Source organism: Sciurus carolinensis, chromosome 1, assembly GCF_902686445.1.
Source record: "Sciurus carolinensis chromosome 1, mSciCar1.2, whole genome shotgun sequence".
NCBI lineage: Eukaryota > Metazoa > Chordata > Mammalia > Rodentia > Sciuridae > Sciurus > Sciurus carolinensis.
The window spans coordinates 117,632,703-117,645,610 of NC_062213.1; the positions used below are offsets into that span (position 1 = coordinate 117,632,703).

The 12,908-nt window shown below is 30.0% G+C and overlaps 1 protein-coding gene across 4 annotated transcripts in view; it reads left to right on the forward strand.

Moving 5' to 3' along the window:
• Col11a1 (collagen type XI alpha 1 chain) overlaps positions 1-12,908 on the forward strand; it is a 215,792-nt gene that overhangs the window by 79,446 nt on the left and 123,438 nt on the right. For 2 of the 4 annotated variants that reach the window (XM_047566809.1, XM_047566801.1), the window contains 9 exons: positions 4,115-4,231; positions 4,491-4,622; positions 4,816-4,908; positions 6,867-7,118; positions 7,725-7,787; positions 8,418-8,459; positions 9,472-9,534; positions 11,588-11,662; positions 12,776-12,859. In XM_047566809.1, the coding sequence (XP_047422765.1) occupies positions 4,115-4,231; positions 4,491-4,622; positions 4,816-4,908; positions 6,867-7,118; positions 7,725-7,787; positions 8,418-8,459; positions 9,472-9,534; positions 11,588-11,662; positions 12,776-12,859 (921 nt within the window). Of the gene's footprint in view, positions 1-1,344; positions 1,477-4,114; positions 4,232-4,490; positions 4,623-4,815; positions 4,909-6,866; positions 7,119-7,724; positions 7,788-8,417; positions 8,460-9,471; positions 9,535-11,587; positions 11,663-12,775; positions 12,860-12,908 lie in introns of those variants that run through there. The other 2 variants (XM_047566830.1, XM_047566819.1) reach the window with 2 other exon arrangements.

Genomic DNA, 12,908 nt, shown 5'->3' on the forward strand with positions numbered 1-12,908 from the left:
TTTCATGGTTTTTAAGTACCTTATTGTTTTTATTTCCTTATGATTCACTAAATATGTTTTCTGTCAATTCCAAGGTGATAAGTGAAATACCCATTAGGTTTATGCTTTCATATTGGACAGATTATGTGATGACTTAATATTAAAATTTGTAGATTTTATTGTGTATGTTCAAGATTTATTTTATGCTTCTTTCTTAAGAAGGATAAGTCTTACTCTTTTTAGCAACAGATATGGCTCTGAATTTTGGAAGAAGGAAGGTATGCATTTTTACTATATAACTTCAGGTGTTTTGCTCCCTATTTTATTGCTATTTTGTCAGGTAAGCCGAGTTATTTTAAATCAGGATAATTTTTAACAATCTTCTTAAGTTCATTGAGAAGTGAACCTACCTTTTTGTTTTTTAGCTATTGAAATGCATATTTAACATGCTGTTGAGATGTCAAATTTATTTTGCTAGAAGCATTACATAGCTATAATAGAAACTGCAAGAAAGTCTGGTTGAACAAGACAGGAAAAAACAGCATTTATCTTCAGTTTCCATATGATTTGTAACACTGAAAATTTTATTCATTTATTTATTTATATGGGCAATGGGGATTGAACCCAAAGGTCCTTTACCACTGTGCTACATCCCTAACCCTTTTAATTGTTTTAAATTGAGACATGGTCTCTGTAACTTGCCCAGGTTGTCCTCCTACTTTCAGTCTTCCTGTCTGAGTCTCCTGAGTCATTGGAATTACAAGCATTGCCACCATGCCTTGCTATTTATATATATATATATTTTTAGGAAGAATCAACTTTAACTTTTTTTCTGTAAAGCTATATTAACACTGATACTTTGATAAAAAGAAAATCACTCCATACTAGTATTACAAAAACTAGTAAATCAAATTAGTAAGCACATTTTATATTCATTTTGAACTCTATCCATTATTATGTAATTATGTTATCATATGCATTTCAATAACTGATTCTTAGGTATTCTACCTAAGCAAAATAACTTTGCAAAATATTATTTGCCAATAAACAAAGAACATAAAAGGCACTATGAATCATGAGTAATTTGTAATTTGTGTTGTTTAATATTCCATTCATAACTGTGAAATTGCATATATATTATTCTAATTTGGATTAATAAATATGACAATTTATTTTGTAAACTAACCCGTCTGCTTTTCCCAACTTATTATTTCGTTAGTATTTCTAAATAACACTCTAATCCATTCTTAAAATTTAATTGTGTGCTCAGCACATCATTTTGCCATCACAAAGAGTTTAGTAATAACATCATCAAATTTTAATTCTATTTGAACCTACATGATGACATTTAAATATAAAAACAACTAATATTAAAATTATGATGGTTTGTGATATTCTTATTAGGTCAAATTTTCTTCCTATAAGAAATTGGATATCAAATTTATGTGTGATTTCTTCTTAATGTATCACAACCCTATATTGCCTTCTATGTAAAAGGTAAGAATGATACTCTTCTAAAAGATGAAAAAGAAAAATAAAGCAAAACAAAGACAGTCCTTTATAAAGGATTTTAAATAATAAATGGCTTCCCAAGATATATTACCTATATCATCTTTTCACTAAATATTTATTATACATGCTAGTTCTCATAAATGATAGGTTTTTACTCAGATCACCATTTTTCTACCAAAATAAGAGTACAGAATTTATGACATTTCCAGAAAAAGTACCTTTCTCATCATATATTCTAATTTCTGCTGTCCTATGCACAGATCAAAGTTGAAATCTTTACATCACTGCCTGTCTTCTTGAACATATTCCTGTTTATGACAACCAGTTTCTACTTCAACCTATCTCCTACTCATCCTTAAAAGTGCCCACAAAAATAGGCAATAAGGCTTAGTGCCTACCAGGAGTGCCTGAAGTCACTAACTACCTCAACAAGGGAGATTCTGTCCACACAAAAAAATAGGAAGAATAGAAGCAACAGTTCTTTTCACTGGCTTCTGAGAAACTCTAAAACAAAACGAAACAAAACAAAAAACAAATGTGCTGTAGCATCTGAGGAAGTGAACACGTCATTTCCTCCATTATTCACAACCATTCTGATAGTTCTTCCTCTGGAAAGTGTTCAAACAGAGGAGCGCATTAGAAAGGTTAGCAGAAGTTACCTCCTACAAGAGAAAAACATCATGTAAAGTCAATTGGTTATTTGGTTCAGGTTTACATATACATCTCTAAATAGTAGACCTCAGTTTAAACTGCATTTAAATTGCGCATGTTTGAAATTGAGTTTTGTTTTCTCAATTCATTATAGATATGTGTGATTCTGAAAAGTCTGCTTAACTTTAAAATTCTAAACCATAAAATAGATTGGCAAATATTTTGTTTTCCATATTTTACCTTAAGTTGACAATCAGTAAAGACATTCAATATTTCTTTAACACAAGTGACTACAACTCAAACAAATTACTCATTAGATAATATTGAATCTCCATTAATGTATACTTAATATGTAGCTAAATTTAGTACTTAATTGCTTTAGTTAATCATATTATTAATAATGTTTACAGAAAATTTCCTAGAAATAGTAGGCATTTTACCTTACTTGCAAAGATATGAAAAAACAACAATATTTAAAGTGGGATCCACATTTATTTTTCTATTTACCAAATTTTATGTAAATTCTTATAAGAATAACATTTGTTGAATGGCTTCCAGCATCTATTCATTGAAAATGAAGCTATTACTACAGGGGTAAAATTGAAAATATTCTTACTAATTTTATCAAATAAGAATTTTGACAATCATAAAGAATACTACAGGAACATCTGTTATATTTCAGTATGACCTTTAGCTGAATCATCTAGAAATGTTTCTCTAGTGAGGGTATTTCATTAATGACTGAATGTACAAAATTGCCATCAGATCACTTTTGATATGTCTCTGTATATCTGTGACATTCACACTCAATTGAGTAGCTGTGTCTAACAGAGCTTCTTAGAGGGCACTGTGATCACAACTTTCTCAAATTTTGAGTCAACCATTATTTTGTTGGCATATTAAAAGGGATTGGTTGAAATGCCAAGTTGGGACATCACTAGAATTTTGCCAAATACAATACCTAGGAAATTACATATGTTTCCTTTTGTATTCCTATGTATAATCTTTAGAATTTTAGCTCATTGAGTTTTCTGCTTTTTTTTTAAGTTGTATGTGCATTAACGTAGTTATAGCTATTTTGATGAAAAAAATTATTTCATAGTATCTATATTCTTGATTGAAAATTTTAATTTTCAATTAAATTGGGATGAGCACATTATTTTCTTCACCATCACTATATGGTTTTCTTTCATCTCCCTCTATTAAGAAACAACCCCCTCCAATTAAAATTTTTAAAAAAGAATAATGTGGGACAACTATTTTTCAGTTTGAATTTATTTTAAATATTTTAAGGTATATAATGTATGAATTATAAACATATCCAATTCCAAATTTTTTAACACTTCAGAAATACCTTGCTCTTAGTTAAGTCTATGAAATTAGATATTTCCAAATAGATTGTAGAATTCATTATTCCATTGATTAGTCTTCTGAAAATATATGTTTACCTCATGTCCCTTGTATTCCCTTTTCCTCCTCTCTCCTTCCCCATCCCGTAATAGATTTGAAAGTCCTTTCATACTTGGGAAGACCATTCTTCATATTTTTTTAAATATGATTTTTAAAAAAGTACCTACTGAAATTATTGTAAAATTCTTATACTGTAACCTTGTGTAACAATTTTTACAAATCAAAATTAACATGAATAACAGGTATATATCCAAGAACACAAATGATATGTTTGGATTAATACTCAATAATTAAAAGTTTGAATTATTCAAAACTTTTAGTTTTCCCATAATCTTAACCACCATTCTGCTCTTGGAAACCCTGCTTTTATCACTCCTGTTGTTATACTCCATATGAGATGGTATAATACTTCCATATGATACAAAATAACTTCTAAGTAACAGTGTTTCCCTGTCTCTTAACATTTACTCTTAAGTAAAAGTTAAGAAGATGATTCCCGCTTTGTCAGTAGTAGTACTTGCAACTAACAAAATTGCCTGCTATTTTTTCCTTTGCAATGTAGTATGCACCTGAGGATATAATGGAATATGAGTATGAGTACGGGGAGACAGAGTATAAGGAGGCTGGAAGTGTAACAGAGAGCCCCACTGTAACTGAGGAGACAATAGCACAAACAGAGGTAAAAACAAAGAGGTGTCTTTGTATGTGGTGTCTGCTCTTCGTAGTCTTGTGGTTGCTTATGTCAACTGTTTCTCAGACTTACCATGGACCTTTCTTCATTCACCCATTTTCTGTGTAATAATAACAGATTTTATTTGACAGTTGTCCTGCAGCGGTGCTGCCCATGTTGCGTTTGCTTATTCTTCCTTTCATCCACACCTTTTTTCCCTTCTCACTTTATTTATGTTTCCATTCCATCTTTCATCACATTTTTACAGAAAAAGAAATCCAATTTCAAAATGAAGATGAGGACAGTGGCCACTAACTCAAAGGAAAAATTCAAAAAGTTTACACCCCCCAAAACCAAGAAGAAGAAAAGTTATCAAGCAGCAGCAAAAGCCAAACTAGGGGTAAAGGTAGCAAAGAAAAAGCAATCAAGATCTCTCCTAGATAAGCTGGAAGATCTCTGATCATGAGTCATAGTCTTAACCCAACTAGATAAATACTCATTTGGCTAATACTATACCCCCAAGTCATGATTTTCACATAGATGAGAGATGATTTTACATTTATTAATTGTTTTTCTTTTGAATTTGTTATTAGGCAAATGTTATTGATGATTTTCAAGAATATAACTATGGAACAATGGACAGTTATCAGACAGAAGCTCCTAGGCGTGTATCTGGATCAAATGAGGTAATACACACAGACAGCATTAACTGACAAACCAACATTTTAAAGTGTGTTGTATATTTTGATATACTTTGCTCTGGGAGAATCCATAATCTCTCAATATTCCAAGTTCTTATTCTTTCACTAAAGTAAGAGAAGCAATAGCATTGATTCACATTAATAAAATCTGATCATTTGAAGTCATTGTCAATTCAGGTTTTGCATGACTCTTTGCTTCATGCAAATGCTTAAATGGTCAAACTGAATTGGCTGCTGTCATCTCAATTGCTCCTAGTGTTGAGCAAGCTTCTCAACATGTTGTGACAAAGACTAGTCACAGCATGAGCCTTCTGTAAGAAAAATTCTCTGATGTGAAAATTGTATCATCAGTTGATACAATTGGAATTTTATTCTATCTGACCGATAATCATGAAATTTAATGACAGGAAGCATTTTGAAAAATACAGTCTTAGCAGATTTTAATAAATATTTGTATTTTCAATTTTGTTAAGAATATAATTTTAATTATGATTAAATGATATATCTTAAACATACCAGTATTTTCTAAAAAAGATGTTTAAGTTCAGATAGGTAAAAATTTAAGTTCCTGAATTCCATGTTGCAAATGCATTCTGATTATGAAAAGAAAAATCAATATACAATTTAAATTTGTTAAATATCTGACATACGTTCCTTGGAATTTTATCCAAAAAATGAGCATAAGGAATGTGAATAATTTAGTTATTTGAAATGTATATAATATGTGTCCCTATGAGACAAACTCACAAGTACATTACATACAAACACAAAATTTAGAATAATATAAATATTTAGGATGTGAATTGATTTTAAGGTTTACCTGGTTCCATTTCATCATTTGCCAACAGAGGATGCCTTGATTGAAGATGCTTATTTAGCTTCTTGAAATTCATCCAGTTCTTTAGGCCAGGGTTATGAACATATAATATTCTGACCCTGGATAATATGCAACTTCTGTAGACAATGTATGTTCCTTGTCTAAGAGTACAAATGTTATGATTATTGGCTATTTTATTATTGAAAACAATTGCTAAATTAATCACTTATCCACATATTTTCATTCACAAGATTTTGTATACTAATTTATTCAATATTACTCTAAATATATCATTCATTATATTACAGATAAGTTACTTAAAAGACAAATTTAAAAAGTCACAAGATGAATTATATCTTTGGACTTCATCAGAATCACAAAAAGCATAATATTCATATAAAATATATGATTTGCATTATGCTATAAAAAGTATTATTTATGAGAAAAAGGACATTCTACCAAGTTTATTTTCTATATTACTGAAGTCATACCATTGATAAGAAATTTATTTTAGTGTTTATTTTCTACTCTAAATGAGATTATACAATAATGTTTTCTTATTTTGAGGGCCATGATTTACATTTTATTTACTTAAATGAACTCTGGTGTACTACTACTACTATTCATACACAAAATTTTGCATAATTACTGCAATGATAAGTCACAATTAATATTGGCATTAATGTTTTATCTGTGGGATTGAATATCAAGCTTATATGGCATCTTTGTAGCAATTTTACTTAATGATGTTCAGTAAGCTTTGAAAATTAAGCATATTTTTAGCTACATGCATATTTTATTGTTCAAATCTTAAATTATAAATATCAACTTGACTAACAGATTTTTTTTTTTCCAATGGAAGCAAATATACATGGTGGATCCATGTGAATATTTGCACATTATTGGGAAAGTAGTGCTTTGAAAGCAATATGTCTTTGTACATACCAATGTACAAATGTATTTCTTTCAATTATGCTGAAAGGCTACCTTTCCAAGCCTTCAGTCTTGCTTAAGCAGTGATTAAAATCTTTCATTGTCTGCTATCAAGCTGTAATTACAAATGCTTACCTTGCTTCACTAATACTAAACTTTATGTTCTCCAATTCCTTATAACTTAAATTAATAGCCAAATCCTGTTGAAGACGTTTTCACAGAAGAATATCTAACTGGAGAGGATTATGATCCCCAGAGGAAAAATTTCGAGGACACACTATATGAAAACAAAGAAATAGACGGCAGGGACTCTGATCTTCTGGTAGATGGAGATTTAGGCGAATATTTTTATGAATATAAAGAATATGAAGATAAACCAACAAGCCCCCCTAATGAAGAATTTGGTCCAGGTGTACCAGCAGAAACTGATTTCACAGAAACAAGTGTAAGTCAGCAGTAGGTTCTGTGTCATTGTCTAACTTATTTTTGGAGTGTTTTCTTGTTCATTTTAATGTCTTTTCAGGTTTAAAATACAGGTTGAGTTCATATATCAATTGTGAATACTTAAACAACTCCTAGGCCAGCTTGATAGATTCTTCCTAATGGGAATCTTCAGCAATTGTATTTCAGGCCACTCTACTGGAATTTTCACTTAAAAGTATAGTTTGAATAAAATTGTACCTAAAATTTCTTGTCATTCATAAGATTAAAATACAGTAATTACTTTTCTGACTAGAAAGTTTGATTTCTGATTTTTAGATGGTTATATTTAATGTGATGGCATTTATTAATTTCTTGGAACAATAATTGAAGCTACAAATGTCTTTTTCTTTCTATACTGTTTTCAAAAGCAATTGTTTAATCTCATTTTAAGAAGCAGTGTTAGTTTTTACCTGCAGATTGAAACCTTTAATAAGTTGCTATTTTAAAAAGTACACACTTAAATAGGTCGTTTTAAATGCCTCTAAATGATTAAATTCCTTTCTTAAAAAATTGAAAAAGCTTTATTAACATGAAGACATTTGGCTGTCTTAAATTTTTCACTCAATAGATAAATGGCCATGGTGCATATGGAGAAAAAGGGCAGAAGGGAGAGCCAGCAGTGGTTGAACCTGTAAGTACTGGTGTGGATACAGATGTATGAACCACCACCATCTTAAATCATTATGTATGTTCATATATTACCATTGAAAATCCTGATGTCCAAATGTTTATAATTTGCCACAAGTCAGTCAGTCAGTAATGCCCTAACAAATGCAATTTCAATAAACCAAAAAATTATAAAAATGGAATTTCACAATTTGAAAGTGGGTGAATTTGTCTACTCATATTCTCTCATTCTACAGCTAAGGAGACTGAAATCTGAAGGGTTTAAGTGATTTTTCTGAGGTTTCAAATGTTTGGTGTTTGAGCTATAATATGACTTTCGTTTTTCTGATTTCCAGTCTTATGACTTTTCCTTCTAATTTCTGTAATGGCAGTATTAGAAATGTATTATAGACATAGATACTTGTTTTTTTCAGATTCACATGATACCATGTGATGATATAAGAATATTCTTTTAAAAACTCACTTTTAATTTCTTTCTTTTCCGTGCAAAAATGTTTATAATTTATTTTATTTAATAGGAATAGGGAATTCACTTTTTAAAGTCAATGGTTTAGTACCGTCTTACATTCACTTAGTTAAGAGGTTGGGGGTGGCACTTCCTTGGTAAAAGATTTTCTGTAATTTTTCATTACAGGGTATGCTAGTTGAAGGACCACCAGGGCCAGCAGGACCTGCGGTATGTAAATGACTTATGATTATTTTTTTCTTGATTTTTAAGATGATTGAATATGAGATTTCTATTTTATTAATAGATTTGAATTTTTAAACTGATTTATATATTGAATCTTACAGGCAAACATTTGTTTAGAGGGGCTGGTAAACTTGAACAACTTTCTGATTTAACTATCCAAATGATATTCTCTAGAGAGCACTTAAATTTTGTTTTTAATATTTTTGTTGCTTTAATGCCTCTGCATCTTGTAACCAATTTTTATCTTTTTACCTGAAAATTATAAAAGTTTTTTTAAAAAGTCATTCTTTTTCTTTGGGAGATATAATTATATTTCAATGCATGGGTAAGAATTCTTGGTAGACTGTAGCTGCCTTATCTGTACTTCTACGAGAAGTGATTATCAGATTTCATTCATTGTCATTTCCTGATAAGACTGATGTCACTCATTGTGTCATTATTTTAAAGTAGCTAAACTAAATAGACCTGGTAAGAAATCTCATTTTTCTTTTTTGTTTTTTTCTTTTTTCTTTTGAGTGTCTGTGTGTGGAAATAATTAAATTCTCATCTTCTGAAAATAATGTAAAAAAACTTATGCTTTCAAAGATTTACAAAAGAGATATGAAAATGCCTAGAAGCTAAATGTAGAAAGTTATTTCTACGTTTTCAACTTAACTATCACATATTTGAGGTCTAATCTTATGAGTGTGCCATTTCTTCAGGAAGAACTGGGAACCAACTTTAACCTCAGGGACTTTACGTTGGCATGCTCTCCCTTCCTGTTTTCCTTGGGACGAATGCCTCCATCTGAGAGCAGCTTCATAGAGGAGCAGTGTGCTAGCTACAAAGTGGTTCCTATATGTTGTCTTTTCACAAGAAGCTAAATAGGGCAATTGTTTGGGAGACAAGTGTATATTTATGAAATATAAATGAGCTGTTCTTTGCTACAGAAGGATGAATTTGCCTGAATACTAAGGGCTCAGGAATTTCACTCAGACCATGGTTTGTTTCTCTGTAGGGTCTTATGGGCCCTCCAGGTCTACAAGGCCCCTCTGGACCTCCTGGTGACCCTGGCGATAGGGTAAGTAAAGGGTCATGTCATTACAAAAGCATGTAACCACAGTTTAAAGGAATCAAAATATATTCATTAGCATTAAAATATTAAAATCTATAACTTCAAAATGTTATCTTTCCTGATGATGGGAGGGTTGGGAGGGTAAGAAATCTAAGAATTCAATGTCATATAATATTTTAGTTAACTTTTTATGCTATTATTTAAAAGTGAAGCTAAAGAATGGTTAATCTCTGGTAAAACTGTATAGTTAGTAAACTGATTTTATTTTCAGTCAATTCCTACATCTCCATGAACTCTCTACATTAGTTTCAGTTCTTCAAATTTGGATTGCAGACATTGCCATAGGCATTTAGCTGAATGCTGTTAGAAGGAATTAACCAACTTGCATTCTAGTTTGAAGATCAAATTCTGGTTTCTATGATGTAGTAGATCATTTGTATTATCTCTCCAGAGCCTTCTTATACATTATCTTTTCCCTCTTTTTCTCATCCTTGAGTAGACAGTATCTTTGTGTAGTGTGTATGTGTGTGTGTGTTTCTTTTGCTCTTTTAAAAACAGAGGATTATACTTTTTATGTATTTACAATTCAAAGACGACAAATATTGTATTAGAGAGATAAGAAGTGAAGATTTTAAAATATCACAGTAATTCTAACCTGGGTATGAATTACTTAAAGTTAGAGGATATAAGCAGTATATTATGCAAACATTTGTTTTTCTTATGTGGCATGTTTAGTCTTGTTTATATGGTCTGATAGAGATATTTATTTTTTTATCAGTCTCTTTAGATATGATTTCTTATTTTTAAATTCTACCATTTTTTCATAAGACCTTTTTGGATTCTGTAATATATTGACTTTGTTAAAACCCTATTCCTGATTATAAATTTGTCTCTACATTGTGCTCTAAAAATATAGACATATAAATGATCTAATTAATTTATTTTATTAAAGAGAATTTATACATATATTAAATTTGTTAGAATTTAAATAATGGTTTCTTTATAAACCCATTATTTGAGCTTACTATGAAAATTCTTTCATGCTTGTAGAGAACCTATTGAAGTAATATTTAAATAAAATATAATTTTGCCAGACTCTAGTCAATATTAATTATTTTGTTTTAATTTTCATAAAAAAATAACATTTGAAAATTGTTGCTGCATATATTTTATACCAAGTGAATCATTTGAGTTGTATCCTTTATATCTAGTTACTGGTTTAATTTTAGAATTTACCCCCTTTTCTGCTTAAAATGACTTGGCTATGTAGAAATAAATCTTGTTGTATTGCAATCTTACAGACATATAACTTGTATCTAAGATTTGCCCACTCATGCACAAATACACATATATTTAATATTTTCTACAATTCCATATATATGTTGTATAAACAGACATCCCAGTCACACATAATTTCCATGTGTGCATTCATGCATGCACTGAATGTATTTTATCAATAAGAACTCAAAATAAATTAATGATTATCTATGTCTAAATTTAGCATGTAAATCTTATGTCGAGTTAGTAATTATCTATGTTAATAGAAAAAGTACCTATTTTGAAAACAATATTTAAAGTACCTAGAATATGGTAGACTTCAAATATGTATTTAAGTAGTCTATGTATTTATGCAGTCCATTAATTGATGCTATTAAATTATCTATTAATCAATACTTAAACATATCTTAAACTTACTAATTTGAATTTAAATAAATTATTTATCATTTACTTAAATTCTGTAACAGTCAAAACTTGATTCACTGATTATTCCCAGAATATAAAGGAAGTCTTCATCTTATACAGTTTTTGACTTCAAGTAAACACAGCACAGTTCACAATCTTAATTGGAATATATATTGATAAGCAAACATTATTAAAATGCTCTAAAACTAGTGCAATTAAATAACATCCTTTCTAGTTATATTTACCAACAGGAGATGAACCAACTCAGAAAAGTCAAATTCAAATTAGATAATGTAGACTTAGGTTATACATTCTAATAAATTTTATGATTTATTTATTTTATGATTGACTTTGATTAGTTCATTTCCTTTCCTAGGGACCCCCAGGACGTCCTGGCTTACCAGGGGCTGATGGTCTACCAGGTCCTCCTGGTACCATGTTAATGTTACCGGTATGTTTCTTTTTATTTTTATAAAAATAACTTGATATCTTGTCAACTTGTTTCTGAAAAATACTGTTTCAAGAGTAGTCATCTAAAAGTTATTCTGTAAGGCACAGATATTGAATCAAACAGCTTTTGGAAGTTAAGGGAACTACACAACATCCTGATAAATATCAATTTCAAAACTAAAACTTTCATTATTCGATTATACTTTTAGCAAGAAGGTTTTTATTAATATTTCTAATGTGGTTTATCATTAACAAGTATTTTATATTTCATTTAACATACTATTAATATATGTTTACTATAATACAGACTATAGTTAAAACTTTTTAAAGATTTATTTATAATGTCATTATTAATTGCTCAAAAGTTGTAGCTCAGTGGTATAGTGCTTGCCTAGCATGTGTGAGGCACTGGATTTGATTCTCAGCACCACATAAAAATAAAATAAATAAAATAAAGGTCCATCAATAACTAAAAATTTTTATTTTAAATTATGTTTTACTATAAGATTATTTTTCAAATACTTTGACCATAGTGCTATGGGGAAAACATCCTAGATTTTTTGGTTTAAATGATAAGGTTTCAAGAAAAAATTAAAATGAAAAATTGCCTGACATTTCATTTTGAATTAAAAGTAAATAAGAGCTTTATAATTTTATGAAGGACTATTAGGTAGGATTGGTTTTCTCAAAATTATTTTTCTATGTATTCATGGAAATTCAAAATATTTTGATCAATGATACATAGGTCTGTAGTCATATCCGAACTTATGTAGGTATGAAATTTTTACAAATAAATGAATAGCATGTGAAGCATTTGTGTAGGTAAAAAAGGCATGATGATTCATTCCAGAGTTTGAGATTGTAGAATTTGAAATCGCTAAGAAGTTTCTATTCTCTTTTACAAGTGATAAAATGTGGTGTAGAGAGCTTTCTTATGTAGAAGCAGGATTAAAAAATTAAAAAGCTAGGTTTTATGGTACATTGTGCAGTTACTTTGGACATGGGGTAAAATTACACCATTTTAAGTAAATGGTTGTTGTCTAGTGATTAGGGCACCTAGTTCATCATATGTGACAAAGGCTAGTTTCAGCTTCTTTATACTATCTCTTCCTAGTTCCGTTATGGGGGTGATAGTTCCAAAGGACCAACCATCTCTGCTCAGGAAGCTCAGGCTCAAGCTATTCTGCAGCAAGCTCGGGTAAGAAAAGCTAGTCATATGTTCCCATAACCATATACCGTGTCCAACG